This window comes from Cebus imitator, unplaced genomic scaffold (assembly GCF_001604975.1).
Source record: "Cebus imitator isolate Cc_AM_T3 unplaced genomic scaffold, Cebus_imitator-1.0 Scaffold780, whole genome shotgun sequence".
NCBI lineage: Eukaryota > Metazoa > Chordata > Mammalia > Primates > Cebidae > Cebus > Cebus imitator.
In genome coordinates, this window is record NW_016108095.1 from 214,121 (window position 1) to 229,641 (window position 15,521).

Here is a 15,521-nt window from a genome sequence, read left to right on the forward strand (position 1 = left end):
AGGATGGGGTGTGGTGGGTCGGGAGAGAGCGGTATGGCTTCTCACAGCGACCCAGGCTGCCCAGGGTCCCTCCTGTAGCCAACTGGGACAAGATGCCGGAAAGATACTGCACAGCTGCAAAAGTAACCCAAATATAGACCTATGACCTCCCTAAGTCCACATCTACCCACTGGGAGATGCAGCCTAACACGCAGATGACAGCCAGAAGTCCTAATGCCCCAGCCTGAGACAGAAGAGAGGGTCACGGACTCACGAGAAGCAGCTCAGTTTCTTTAAATGTAGGCGCTGGCCAGAGCAGAGCCCTCTGCATAGGAGCAGTACAGGAGGCAGACCACCATGGACGCCAGGGCGCAGAGGTGCACACCTGCAGGGCTCAGCAGCACCCCGGCCTCCTCTGTCTCCTCCTCAGCGCCATCCTCAGGCTCTCCGGCATCGTCATAGTTCTCCTCCAGGCCCAGGTCCCCAGACGCTGCAGGTTCCTCGTCTTTCTGCCCCATGGGGAAGGCTCCGATGTCCTCATAGATACCCTCTGAGGACAGGTGCCCTGACATGCCACAACCTGCAAAGGCCACAGCAGAATGTTTTAGAAGAAATACTCCTGCAGTCTAAGTCCAGCATGCCTGGCCCCTGTGGTCTTCCATGCATGCCAGCACCCCGGCACCTCTGTCAGCAGCCCCCACAGAGAGCAAAGACCCCCACAGGGGCCACTTGCTACTCTGGGCACCCAGGGCTTGTGTCCTAGGGTGGGGCCAGTGGTCTCAGCCTCTGAACACACCCAGGAAGGACCTCCATTGCGCACAAGTCACAGAGGGTCAGCAGAACCCTGGAGCCCGTTCTCACTCCAGGCAGTCCTGGGAGTGTGGATTTTCTTGATCCAGCACATCTTGGGGGCAAAGCAAGACTCAGACATAGGGTCCCTGAGCCCCCAACACCTCATGGGTCCACAGAGAGTCACTGAGCAGTCACCATGGGGAAGGCCACTCAGCATGCAGGGCAGTGACCTGCAGTGACCGGGTCCCACAGAGCATGCCCCCCAGCCTCCCCACCTCAGGGCCCTGCTCGCCATGCCTGGGCATGCCCACCTACCCCTGCAGGCTGCTCTGCGGTGGCACCACTTCATCCCCAGGAACAGAGAGATGATGCCCAGGAGGGAGCCAAGTACCAGACAGGTGAACTCAGGCAGGGCCCAGGCCATGTGGGCAGGTGGAGGGACCAAGGAAGGGGCTGTGGGGCACAGTGAGAGGCGGGGCCTGCTGCGCACCTGGGCTGCCTGGGCCATTGTGACCCTGGCCTGGGAGGACCTTAGCCTCACAGGGATGGCGGCACCCCAAGAGAGGTGGGCCTCTGTGCTGCCTGAACAGGTGCTCCTTCCTTGGAGAGGCAGGTTGAGGTCATGGCACGAGAGGCCCAGGCGGGAGAATCCAGGTGTGTGGGCCCTGGTCGTGGGTGCAGGTGGAAGAACCCAGGCTGACAGGCTCAGACTGGGTGCAAGCAAGGAAGGCCCAGGTGAGAGAACACAGGGGGACAAATGCAGCTGTGTAGGCCCAGACCGTGGGTACAGCTGGGAGGGCACAGGTGGTGAGGCGGAGGTGGAAGGCACAGGTGTAGGGCTCAGGCGGGAAAATGCAGGTGGGAGAATCCAGGTATGTGGGCCCAGATAGGAGCAGCAGAGTGATGATCCGGGGAGGGGTTAGGCCTGTGGAATGTGCTTATTGTCCTGACTGCCCACTGCCCTCAACTCTGCCTTGGATGCAGACCTAATGTCCAAGGGGCCATAGCTTTCCAGGGCCAAGCCCCCTAGCTGCCAAGGCAAAGACCCCAGAGAAGTGGCTGTGAGGGGCCTGGGGCCTCTGTCCCCAACACCCCCAGGTCCCCATATATTCACTCAGGTGGGCACAGGGAAGGAGAGAACTTTCCATCATGGGTGCCCTGTCAGCATGGTCAGCCCTGAGCCCCAGGGCAGTCCCCAGCGGGGCTCAGACACACAGCAGGACTTGAGCTTGAGAAAACCACCTACCCAGGTGTGACGGCGGCACTGTGGTCCCCGAGTCACCTGCAGTAAACGGTGGCACGTGAGGGCCCGGATGGGGAGGCAGCTACAGCCCTGAGCTGCGCAGACCCCCGCAGACCCCCCAGCCCACTCAGCCTGAGCTGACAGGTCTGGTCCCAAGCAGCCTAGCCAGGAGCAGCCGTGAGGGACCATGCCTGGGGCAGCCTCAGGGCTGGGTGCTGGGGATCCGCTTGAGGGGAAAGGGGACAGACCACCACAGGACTGCCCAGCGCCCTCTGCCCAGCGGTCCCCACCCCCGCTCACCCAAGCAGCGCACGCCCGCATCCTCCTTGTGCGCGCAGTCTCCGCGTCCCCACCGCTCCGCAGCGCAGCCCCGCAGGGACCCCTCGCTGCCCCGGCACCCCACCTCGTCCAGCCACACCGGCCCGGAGCCAGGGCCAAAGGCGGCGGCCGCCAGGGCGGCGACGGCGGGACCACAGCCCAGCTGGCGGCACACCACCTCCGCGTCCGCCAGGTCCCAGGCGTCGTCGCACAAGGTGCCCCAGGAGCCCGCGTGCCAGAGCTCCACGCGCCCGGAGCAGCGGGCCTGGCCCCCGCGCAAACGCACTGCGCCCTCCTCTGGAAAAGGGGCTGCCGTCACTCAGGGGGCTGGACGGGGTGGGAAGGAGGACAGGGACAAGGACAGACGGGTACCTGGGCAGCTGAGCGAGGAGGAGCAGTTGACGGTCTCCCCAGGGTCCTGAGGAACTTCTCCTGCCTTTTCTGCGTAGGAAATTGGGACCCGCTTCTGTATTTGCAAGCTCAGCAGCTTAAATTTTGTAAACTATTTTTCATTTCCTTTTTCTCTCTGTCTCCCCAGCACAGCGATTTCTGCTGGCTAAAGAGAGAACTCTGTTTATGCAAGGGATCTCCACATGGGATTACAGATTCCACAGACTGTGCCTGAGACTTCTCCAAGGGGCACATCTCCCTGCAAGATGTCCTCGGACAATACCGGGAGGTGCAGGGGCCCTGCTTCCCTCACTGGGGGAGATCACAGGGTCTGGGAAGACTCCAGATGTTCCCCACCCCCGCAGCGCAGAGCCTCAGAGCAGGGACCGTCCCCTTTCACTGGACCAGCACAGGGCAGAGTCATGCAGAATGAGGACAAGGGAAGCTGACATTTCCTCTCCTAGGAAAGGGCCCATGCAGACACAGTGTGGGGCCACTCAGAGACCCCTCTCCACCACCATTCCCCCACACCTGCGGGCCCACCCACTCACCCATGCACAGGACCCAGGCTTCCTCTCCACTGGAGCATGAATGCTGGTCCCAGGGAGCTGACGGGCACTGCCACAGGGACTGGTCATGTCTGTCCCTGCACTGGATGGAGGCCACCCAGAGAAACTCAGTGGCAGACTGGCTCCCTGCCGCAGCCTGCAGCTGCCCGTGAGACCCACAGCCCAGCTGCCCACACAGGACCCGCAGGGAGGCCACACTCAGGGTGCGGCAGACATCACCCCAGGTCCCATTGTAGAAAACTTCCAGCCGTCCTGCGCATGGCTGCCTGTGGCTCTGCAGCCTCACATCCGTGAACTCTGCAGAGAGAAGCCAGTCAGGTTAGCAAGGCCCAGCTAAGAGTGTGGGTGGGGAGACAGGGTGGACAGGCTTCAGGACCTGAGCAGAAGACTCCGGCGTCCTCCTTGTGCCTGCAGTCGTGCCGGCCCCAGCCTGCAGACGGGCACTGCCACAGCGCAGACTCGTGGCCCTGGCAGCGCAGCTCGTCCAGCCAGATGCGCCCCGCCCCGGCTCCAAAGTGCGCGGTCCCCGGGGCGCTCAGGGCGCGACCGCAGCCCAGCTGCCTGCAGACCACGTGCGCGTCCCGCAGGTCCCAGGCGTCGTCACACACGGTGCCCCACTGCCCACGCGGGACGCGGTTCCGCCCTCACCCGAGCACACCACGCCAGCGTCCCGCGAGGTCCCCGCGGGCTCCCGCAGCGTCGCGGACACGTTGCACCGGGTCAGGCGGGTCTCGGTGCCCAGACAGCGCGCGCAGCTCAGCGCCACCTGGATGGACCCGCGGCTGGGGGCGGGCGCGTCGTAGGATCGCTGGGCCCCTCCGAACCCCAGCTGCCGGCACACCACGCCCGCGCCGCGCAGGTCCCAGGCGTCATCCAGGACGCGGCCCCACACGCCGTCCAGGGAGACCTCCACGCGGCCGTCACAGCGGCTCTGTCCTTCCCGCAGCCGCAGCGCATGGGGGAAACCTGGGGATGGGGACGCACGGGGCCCCAGGGCGTCAGAGGGGAGGGACCCAGGACCACCCCCCCAGGCAGGCAGGTCCCTCTCAGCCCCTCTGTCCTTCCTTGCACCCTCTGTCCATGGCTCTCACTCACCCTCCTCCTCTTCCACCGTCCTGGCTGCACCCACCTGAGCACACTGCGGAGGCCGAGTTTCCCGGGGCACAGGCCGGGGCCCCCAGGGTGCTTACTGGGCAATTCCACAAGTAGGACTCTGTCCCCTCACAGTGAAACGCCTCAGGCCAGATGGCTGCGTCCCCGCCCCCAAAATGGCCTCCTCGAGGTGCGGCCACCGCGTTGCCACAGTTGAGCTGGTGGCAGAGGACGGTGGCGTCTGCTATGTCCCAGTGGGTGGCACAGAGGGGCGCCCAGGACCCCTGCACCTGGAGCTCCACGCGGCCCTCACAGCTGCTGCTGCCGTTGACCAGCCTGAACTCTGGGGGAGAGGAGGGGTCAGCTGTAAGCTGGTAATTTGTAAATGACAGAAATCTATGTCTGCTGTGGCTGGGGACACAGACCTGGCTGCACTGGCCCGTCATGCCAGCCTATTTCACAGTCCGCTCCCAGACTTGGGTGCACAGACTGAGGGCACGAAACAGCTTTGGTGAATGAGGTCACCACAAATTGCCTGGGAAATCCAGAATGCATCCCTTCACTTAAGCCGTGATTAAGCTGGGAAAACTATCAAAATACACTTGGTCAGTGCTCTGGAATGCGTCCATCACAGAGGAATGCTAATAAAGATGGTGCTGCTGAACGCTGTCTCCAACAAGCGGGAGGTGGCACCAAGACAGAGCTCCACACACCCTGCACAGCTGGCTTCTCTTCGCCAGCCAGAGCTCTGGGAAATGGGGCAGCATCTCCGTTCACTGGGGCCCCACTGTGCTGCTGCACCTGGATCTTGGTGTGCGCCTAGTTAAATATACTCACACCCTGCGCCTGGGAGGAAATGTGTCCCTAGGAAGAACAACAGTATACACAGCAAGTAAGGAACCCCAAAGCCCATCTCCCTCTAATGTAGCTAATGTAATGATAAGGTAGTAAAACTCATAACCAACTTTTTTGAAATTCCAGTATCTGGGAACAACTTGGAAACACTTAATGAAGAAAGAAGAGGCAGATTTGGTTCTGCATAAGGAAGGAGTAAAGAATAATGCAGAGTAGATGGTGGTTTGCCTTAGTATTGAGGGTGTGCCCCAACAAAGGGCTGACCTGCAAAGACTGGAAGGGTCAGGAGTGTGTGTCTCTGTTTTACTATGCATTTAAGGAAATATGCCTAATCACTAACTCTCACTGCACCGAGAGAGAAGAGACCCCAGTGGTCACATGCAGCAAAGAAGAGTCTTTACAAAAGGAGTTCAGAAAAGTCATTAAACACACAACTATCAGCAACAACTAGCCCTGGTGATGGAGAAAAATGTGAGTTGCCACAAAATGGTAATTCAAAATGTCCAGTTTCCAGCAAAAAAGATATGCAAAGTAATCAGAAATTATGACACACTTACAGGGGGAAAAAGGAAATAGACACTGTGCTTGAGAATGCCAAGTCATTAGACTTACTAGACAAATACTTTAAATTCACTGTCTTCGATATGCTCAAAGACCAAATGGAAACAAGACAATGATATCTCACCAAATAAGTAATGCTAATAAAAATAAATTATAAAAAGGAATCGACTAGATTTTCTGGAGCTTAAAAGTTCAATAACAAATGAAAAGTTCACTAAAAGGTTCAACAGCGACCCCTTGAGCAGGCAGAAGATACAGTCTGCGAAACTGAACATAAGTCAATTCAGATTATCTACCCTGAGGAGCAGAAAGAAAAAAGAATGAAGAAAAATCAGTAGATCCCAAAATACCATATATACTTGATATACCATCAAGTATATCAACAGATGCATTATCAGGGTCACAGAAAGAGTAGAGAATACTGGCTCTTCCAGAGAATAACAAATTAAAACAGAGAGAGAGGAGAGAGAAAGTGATAGAAAAATACTTCAAAAAATTCCAAGTTTGATGAAAGATAGGCGTCTACATCCAAGAAGCTCAACAAACTTCAAGTTAAGTGATACTTAACAATATGTGCAGGGAGACACATTATAATCAAACTCTCAAAAGCCAAATATAAAGAAAAGAATCTTGAAAGCAGCAAGAGATAAGGGACTCATCATGTACAAGGGACCCTCAGTAAGGCCAACACTTGCTTCCCCATCAGAAACCACAGAAGCCAGAAAGCAGTGGGGTAGCATATTTAAAGTGCTGAAAGGAAAACCTTGTTACTCCAAAATTCTATATTAAAATGAAGGAGAATTTAAACAAAAGCTGAGGAAATGCATTGCTATTAGACTTGTCCTACACAGAATGCTAAAGGGTTTAATTCAGGCAGAAATAAAGGCACTAAACAGTAAATCAGAGTCTTAATGATTAACTTAATGACACTGATAAAGATAATTACATAGGAAACTATAAAGGCCAACAGTATTGTATTTGTGGTTTGTTATTCCTTTGTTTGTTCCTATATGCTTTAAAAAAACATAGGCATGAAACAAAATTATATATTTATGTTAAAGGATTAACAATGTGTAAAGATGAATTAGTGAGAATAACAATATTAAGAGCAGAGATTTTATATACTATTGAAACTAAGTTGGTTTTAATTCAAACCAGAGGTTTGTAAATTAAAAATATTGCTTATAATCTCCAGGGGAACTACTAGAGAAAAAGCTAAGAAATCCAAAAAATAAAGAATGGAAAGGGAATGAAAATGGTATACTATAAATGTCAATTAAACACAAAAGAGGGCAGTAAAAACAGCAGAAGTGAATACTTTTTATTGGTAATTACTTTAAAAGTAAAGAGATTAAACCATCTAAAAAGGCAGAGAGAGACAAAATTGATTTTTTAAAAATTGTTTTAAAATATGTTCTCTTCATCAATTCACTTTAGATCAAAAGACAATTAGGTTAAAAGTGAAAGCTGGGGAAAGATATCCATGCAAATAGTCACCAAAAGAGAGCTGAAGTGGCTGCACAAGTATCAGACAAAATAGACTCAGTCATGGTTGAATGTTTGTGTTCCTTCAAAATTCATGCTGAAACAGAATCTGAAAAGCAACAGTATTAAGAGGTGAAGTCTTTGGAGGTTATAAGCCAGGAGGGCTCTATCCTCATGGAGGAGGTTAGCCCTTATAAAGCCTCGAGGGAGCAATTTCATCCCTTTTCCTCTTTTGCTCCTCTATTATGTGAGGACACAAAGAAGGCCCCATCTACGACGAATGCCCCCCCTCCCACGACACTGAACCTGCTGGTTCCCTGACCCTGGATTTCTCAGCCTCCAGAACTCTGAGACATAGATTTCTGTCATTTACAAATTACCCAGCCTACAGTGTTTTCTATAGCAGCCTAAATGGACTAAACAGACTTTTAAGTTAAAAATTGTGAGGAGAGATAAGAAGAAGATTATACATTTATTAAAAGGTCAATCCATCAAAAGAATAACAACAAATATAAGCATATGTGCAGCTAATAACAGAGCCAAAAGTAATAAAGAAAAAATTGACCAATTGAAGGCAGAAGTAAATGACTGTAAATAATAACGGGAGCCAAAAACAGCTCACTTTTAATAATGGATAGACCATCTATGTATAAGGCTAATAAGAAAAGAAATAACTGGAAGAACACCATAAACCAACCAGACCTCACAAACATATATAAAACACTCTACTTAAAAACAGCAAAATACACATTCTTCTCAAGTGCACATGAAATGTTCATCAAGGTGGACCCTGTGTTGAGGCATAAATCAAGTCTGAATAAATTTTAAAGAACTGAAATCATAAATAGCATCTTCTCTGACCATAAAGGAATGAAGCTAGAAAGAAATTTTTTAAAAAAGGGAAACTGGGAAATTAAAAAACAGAATACACTCATAAACAACCAATAAGTCAAGGGAGAAATCTCAAGGGAAATTAGAAAATACTTTTGGATGAATGAAAATGAAAACACAGCATAACAAAATTTATTGATTGAAATGAAAGCAATGCTTAGAAAAAATTTTATAGTAACAAACATCTATATTAAGAGCAAATATATATCTCAAATCAATAATGGCATTCACACCTTAAAAAAGTAGAAAAGGAAGAATAAACTAAACCTCAAGCTAGCAGAAGGAAGGAGATAGTAAATGAAATATAGAAGTAAAAGCAATAGACAGAACAACAAAAATAAAAGCTGAGTCTGTGAAGAGATCAACAAAATTGACAATATTTAGCTAGGCTGACCAATAAAAAAAGAGAACACCAAAATTACCAAAATCAGAAACAAATGTGGGGGATACTTGGTATGAAATCTACAGAAATAAAGAGAAGTACAAATAGATACTATGAAAAAAAATGATAACTTCAATTGATGCAGACCAAGCATTTGACAAAATCCAACACACTATCATGATAGAACATTCAACAAACAAGGAACAGAAGGGGACTTTCTCAATGTGATAAAGAACATTTATTAAAAACCCACAATTACCATCATACTTAATGGAGAAAAACTAAAAGCTTTTCCCTTGAGATAAGGAGCAAGACAAATATGCACTTTTTCACCATTTCTACTCAACATTCTACTAAAAGTTCTAGCCAGAGAAATTAGGTAAGAAAAAAGAAATAAAAAGCATCCTTTTGGAAAAGAAGTGGTAAAACTATCTGTATTCACAGATACATGATCTTATATATGGAAAATCCTACAGAATACACCAAAAAAAAATTAAAGCCATAGGCAATTTCAGGAAAAATTAGGGTGCAAAAAATTAGATGCATTTCTATAATCTAGCTTTGAACAATAATAAAAGAAGACTCCAAGAATACTCAAAGCTATCCTGAGCAAAAACGCCAAAGTTGAAGGCATCACACTGCTGGATTTCAAAATATACTACAAAACTATAATAACCAAAACAACATGGTACTGATATGAAAATAGACATACAGACCAGTGGAACAGAGAGAGAAGATAAATAAATCCACACACAGCCAACTGATTTTTAACAAAGGTGCCAAGAATACACATTGGAAAAGGGACAGTCTCGTCAAGAAATGGTGCTGAGAACACTGGATATCCACATGCAGAATGAAACCAGAACCCTACCTCTCACTATATACAAAAACCAATTCAAGATTGATTACAGACTTAAATGTAAGACCTGCAGCGATAAAAACAACTAGAAGAGAACAGGGGAAGTGCTCAGGACATTGGTCTAGCAAGGATTTTTCGGATATTACCTGAAAAGCAGAGGCAACAAAAGCAAACATAGACAAATGGGGTTACATAAGACTAACAACCTTCCACACAGCAAAGAGAACAATTAGCAAAATGAGAGAAAATCAGTAAGCTGAAGAGATACTGCACCCCATGTTTACGGCAGCACTAATCACAATAGCCAAACTATGGACTCAACCCGTGTTCATCAGTGGATGAACAGGGAAACTGTGGTCTACATATTACACAAAATGAAACCTTATTCAGGCTTAAAAACAGAATGGAATCCTGTCATTTGCTGTAATGTGGATGGCCTGGCAGACATTATGTTAGGTGAAATAAGTCAGACAGAGAATGACAAACACCAGATGATCCCACTTGCATATGGAATCTTGAAAAGTTGATCTCATGGAAGTAGAGAGTAGAACAGGGGAGGGTAGTGAGGAGGAGGTGTGGGCGTTGATTGGTCAACTGATACAACGGTAGAGACAGGAGGGATAAGTTTCTGTGTTCCATAGCACAGTCAGGTGAATACAATCAATAATATTGTACTATGAATTTCAAAATAACTAGAAGAGAGGATTTTGAATGTCATCACCACAGAAATAATCATGTTGAGGTGATGAATTGCTGAATGCCCTGATCTGGTTATTACACAACACATACATGCACTGAAACCCTGCACTGAACCCCATAAATATGTACAATTAGTATGTGTCCAAATGTGTCCATTTAAAGAAGAATGACATAATGATAATAATGTTTACCAAGGAGGTCCAAGACAGACTTGTACACTGAAAACTACAAAACATTTTTTAAAAGAATCAGCGAAAACCTAAACAAATGCAAAGACATCCTGTGTTCATAGATTGAGAGATTTAATATTGTTAAGATTGCAATACTCCCAAGCCAATCTACAGATTTTACAAAATCCCAACAGCCATTTTTTGTTCAGAAATAGAAGAACTGATACTAAAATTCACATGGAATTTCAAGGGACCTTAAATAACCAAAGCAATACTGAAAAAGAAAAAGCTACAGGACTCATTCCCTATTTCAAAACTACTAGAGAACTACAAAAATCAGCAGAGTGTGCTCTTGGCATAAAAATACACATAAGTCAACAGAGCAGATTGAATGTCCCAAAGTAAATCTATTCATGCGAGGGTAACTGATCCTCACATGGTGCGAAGAAAAGTCACTCGGAGAGATTAGCTGATCATTACAGAAGGTGTGTATGTATTCAGACATCACCCTGTACAATTATTATGTGTCATTTTAGAACAATCAATATCAACATATATGTTTTAAAAAATGAGGAAAGAATAGTGTCTTCAACAAATGGTCAGCTGGATAGCCACATGCACAGGAATGAATGGACCCTTTCCTCACACCGTATACAAAACGTGATCAAAGTCAATCAAAGACCAAATAGAGCTGAAACTATAAAACCGAGAAAAAAACACAGGAATATTCTTCACCACCTCGGATTAGAGAGTGGATTCTTGGATATGACACTAAAAGTTCAAGGAACAAAAGGGGAGTAAGTGGGTAAACAGGACTTCCTCAAAATTAAACGCTTGTGCGTGAAGGGAGGTTATCTGAAGTAAAAGACTCCCGCGGGGTGGAGGAAATACCGTCGATGATCCTGGGGTGTGGGGTCCGCGTGGAAAAGGGTCCTGAGTAAACTCCGGAGACGACCACCCTGCGGGAGCCGGGAAGGAAGCTCGGGGGTCGCGGCACCCCAGGCCCAGCGCGGGTTCACAGGGCCCCGAGCTCCGTCCCGCCCACGGCCCCAGCCCCGGAGCCGCCCGCGACTTACTTTCCCCCGCGCACCGGAGCCCCGCGTGGCGGCCGGGTCCACACCGGCTCCCGCGCGCCCGCGGGCAGTGGAACAGCAGCGACTCGTTGCCCGCGCAGCGGAAGGCTTCCGTCCACACCGGCCCCGAGCCCCGGCCGAAGCGCGCGCCCCCGGGTGTGGACACCGCCGCCCCGCACTGCAGCTCCCGGCACACCACGTGGGCCGTGGCCGGGTCCAGGTCCGCGTCGCACACGGCGCCCCAGGTCAGGCCCCGCCGCACCTCCAGGCGCCCGGCGCAGGGGTGCCCGCCGCCCACCAGCCGGGCCTCGGTGTGTCCTGGGGGCAGACGCTGGGTGGAGCACAGGGCAGGACGCGCTCCGGGCAGGCCTCTGGGGCACGGTGACCTGACCGCTGCCCTCGGGTCCCACGGGAAGGACCGTCTGAGCTGGCCCGGCCCCTGGCAGGAGAGGTCCTGGGTGTGCAGGCCGAGGCCTCTCCCACCCTTCCATCTCCCCGGGGTCCTGGTTCCCACGACGACCGCGCCCACCCCCAAGCAAGGATTTCTACTCCCAGCGACCGGGCCCCGCATCTGTGTCATGGAGCCTACTCCCAGGGCTGGACCTGGTCCCTGGCAGGCCACTTTAATCACTGGTCAGTTTTAAGCCCAGTGCCCAGCCACACTCTGGCCAGGGCCCTGAGGGAGGAGCTGCCATCAGTGTCAGCCATCTCCCCAGGTGACCCCTGGGCCACCAGCCCCTCCCTCTCCCCAGGACAGGGGTGCAGTCTGAGGGCAGCAGCATAGGGGCCTTGCTGGGCAGGCACTGAAGCCCCAGGGGACAAGTCCCCCACTCCCCCTAGGCCGGGGCCATCCCCTCAGCCCCCGGATGCTGCTCTGAGTGGACACCTCCCATCTTGGAGATCCTCAGGAAAGGGCGTTCCTACCTGCACACACCACCTCAGAGTCTGTTGGAAGGTCACAGTGGTCTAGGAAGTTCAGGTTGAACCTGCAGTTGGAGATGCTGACCTCTGTTCCCTGGCAGGAAATGATTTTCGAACCTGGCCAGCCTGGGTGCCCTGAGAGGTAGGGCCTGGATGCCTGGAGTGCCAGGCCGCATCCCAGCCTCCTGCAGAAGACACTGGCCTCCTTCTGGTGCAAGCCGCACCTTACCACAGGGCCTTCAGGTAACCAGATCTCCGGGGTCCCCGCACAGGGGTTGCCTCCACCACTCAGCCCCAAGGACACCAGCTTTCCTCCTGTACACACAGGTGCCCACTCTGGTTCCACTCCAGTTCTGCTGGGCACGGCCTCCCACCCCTAACACGTGGACTCCAGAGGACTGAGGCAGTGGGCTTGGTGGAAGGATGAGGTGTGTGCCAGCCTGCAGCAGAGGCCTTTCTTTCGGGCTCAGGACCCCAGAGGAGGCAGCCAGAGGCTGTACCTGCCCACTTTAGGTCCCCTCTCCCCACCACACTGGGCCTGAGGCCACCTGCATAGATGGCAGGACAAGCTTCATGCCCTCTGGCATCTGGGGCCTTGCCCACAGGGAGGGCCCCTCTGGTGGAGAGGACAGAAGATGGGAGATCGGCCCGTCTGCTCCTCTGAGGGGCCCTGCAGGCCAGTATCCCAGGCCCCTGGTCACACCCCTCGGGAGTCTCTGCACAGGGCCAGCTGTCTCTGGTGCTGGAGCTCATGCCTTGGATTTTGCAGGTCAGGGCCCTCTGGTGCCAGTGGCCCCTCCTCACCTGTCAACACCCCTCATCTTTCTCCTCAAATATGCCACTTTGAGCCTCTGCTTCTCACCAACAATCCAGCAGAGGGGAAAGGGCAGGGTCCCAGCCAGAGCCTGAATGGGACGGCGGTGCTGAATTGCGGGGCAGATCCAGGAGCTCAGAGCCCTGAGTGAGCCCTGGCAAGGGACAGCGCAGGGGCAGAAAGCCAAGACGGGGGCCAGGAGAAAGCCCTTCACTCCACGCCTGCCCGAGGCCCCAGGCTGCTGCCTCCACTCACAGCAGCCACTCGGGAGGAAGAGAGGGACCCTTCACTCCAGAAGGTCCTGTGGCCACCACTGGCCCCTTGCTTGATGGTCGACAAAAGGACTGAACTCAGGCTGGGGTCCCTGCCAGGGCTGGCCTGGTGTGTAATGTGTTCCTCAATTGTGCTGCGCTGTCTGGGCCTCTGGAGGGGACATGTGGGATCCTACAGTACCATGAGGGTCTGAGGGTCACAGCACTGGAGTTACGGGTACCCCAGGAAGAAGGGTCTTGTCTTCCACCCTGGGGAACTCAGGCAGCACCGCTCCTCCCAAAAGTGAAGGTCGTGGGTGGGGACAAGGCCAAAGACTGGCAGAAGCGACTCCCGGGGCACGCACCCTACCTGAGCAGTGGACTGCGCCGATGCATTCACACTCGCAGCTGTGCAGCGACCCCACTCCCCCCAGGAGCACTCCCAGAGCGAGGCCTCCACAACCCGGCACTGCACGCCCCGCAGCAGGGAATTCTGGGCCTCCGGGGGCCACACCACATACGTGGGGACATAGAGGGCGTGACCGCAGCCCAGCTGCCTGCAAATCACAGATGCCTCCCGCAGGCCCAGTGGTCCCCGCACACCAGGCCCTGCTGCCCCCCGGACTGCACCTGCAGGAGACCCTCGCAGCGGTTTCCGCCCCTCACCAGGGCCAGAGACTCTGCAGCAGGAGCTTCGGGGAAAAGAACATGGGAACGGCAAAGGGCCCTGAGTACTTTACGTCCAGAAGTTTCAACATTAGAAATCTAACTTTCACCTTGCATTCCGGTTTGCCCCCTTCCTCTTGACTCCCGTTTTCTCACACTTTATTAGGATGTCACCAATGACATTAACGAACTTAAATGCCAACAAAAATGAACAAAATGTTAACAAAAATGTCCTGAGGACCATTTTCTGAGGAAGTTCAACAAGGTTAAGGTCCCAGCCTTTCACATGCATGTGGAGGGCACACAGAAAACAAGCTTCTGGTCACTCTGCCGCTCACGCACCCTGCAGGCGGCACCCCAGCCCTCTGGGTCCCCAGCTGAGGCGCACAGGATTCATACCAAGGAGCTGATGGGACCACCGTTGTGTCGTGGCCCCTCCCCCATGCTCCGACCCCCAGCGCCCTGCAGACAGCAGCACACACTCACCGGGAGAGAGGGTCCAGCAGGCCCAGGAGCAGCGGCCACAGCCCCAGAGCGGACAAGGCCATGCCTGGCCAGTCTGCTGCTGAGCCACAGGCTGATGCTCTCACAGCAGGGACGTGTGCTTTGACGCCGACTCAGTGTGAAGCCTTTCTGAGAAGGAAGCCGGTGCACACCCTTGCCTCCTGCCCCCTATGAGAGCTGTCGTCTGTCACCTGTGCCTCAGCCCGGACGGTGCCAGCAGCATGTGGTGAGGCCAGGCTGGGCTTCCTGCAGCTGGTGCCTGATGCAGCCCCAGGTGTGATATGCCCCAGCTAGGGCCGGTTCTCAGCAAGGCCCTGGAGGCCACAGGTCCTGAGACCAGCGCCTGACAGGAGGGAGGGAGCTTCTCTGCCTCACACAAAGGGTGTGGCTGAAGACCTAGGGTCGAGCCAAGCTCATGTGCTGTGAACACACAGACCTAGCAACGGGAGCAAATCCTGAAAAACGTATGTGCCCTGCGACCCGAATTTGTAAGAGATGTGGCCTCCCTGTGAGGCTGTGATTGTGGGAAGCCACCAGATGCAGCAAAGGATTAAATCAAAGACGCAGCACCCGTGACAAGGCCGGAAAGGCCGCACTTAAACACGGTTGGATAAACATTTGCATTTGAGCAAGTCAATATGCCAGCTACATGTTTTTAGAGATGGGGTTTTTCCATGCTGCCCAGGCTGGTCTGAAACTTTTGGATTCAAGTGATCCGGCTGCCTTGGCCTCCCAAAGTGCTGGGATTACAGGAGTCAGCCACTGCATCTGGCCTGTTTTACAATTTATAATAAGTAAGGATGTATTATTTTGTAAGCAGCATAAAATTAATAAAGGTTAATTTCCCATAGATCTGCCAGAGAGCCAGTTCAGGAGAGAGTGACTCGGGTTTTTAGACCTCTCTGTAGGAGGCCAGGAGCCTAGGAGGGCAGCAGATTTCCAGAGAAGATCACAGACCTCTACGCCAGGCTGTCTGTGCCAGAGCCCAGCGCCCGGGCCCTGCAGCT

At 52.3% G+C, this 15,521-nt stretch overlaps 1 protein-coding gene across 1 annotated transcript; it reads right to left on the reverse strand.

Moving 5' to 3' along the window:
• Positions 1-272: 272 nt before the first annotated feature.
• LOC108297203 (scavenger receptor cysteine-rich domain-containing protein SCART1-like) lies at positions 273-14,558 on the reverse strand. The gene is given in 10 exon segments (XM_037735344.1): positions 273-559; positions 2,315-2,629; positions 2,705-2,773; positions 3,274-3,588; positions 3,668-3,937; positions 3,940-4,257; positions 4,421-4,726; positions 11,362-11,689; positions 13,715-14,036; positions 14,497-14,558. Coding segments are annotated over 10 exon segments (2,592 nt in total).
• Positions 14,559-15,521: the final 963 nt, after the last annotated feature.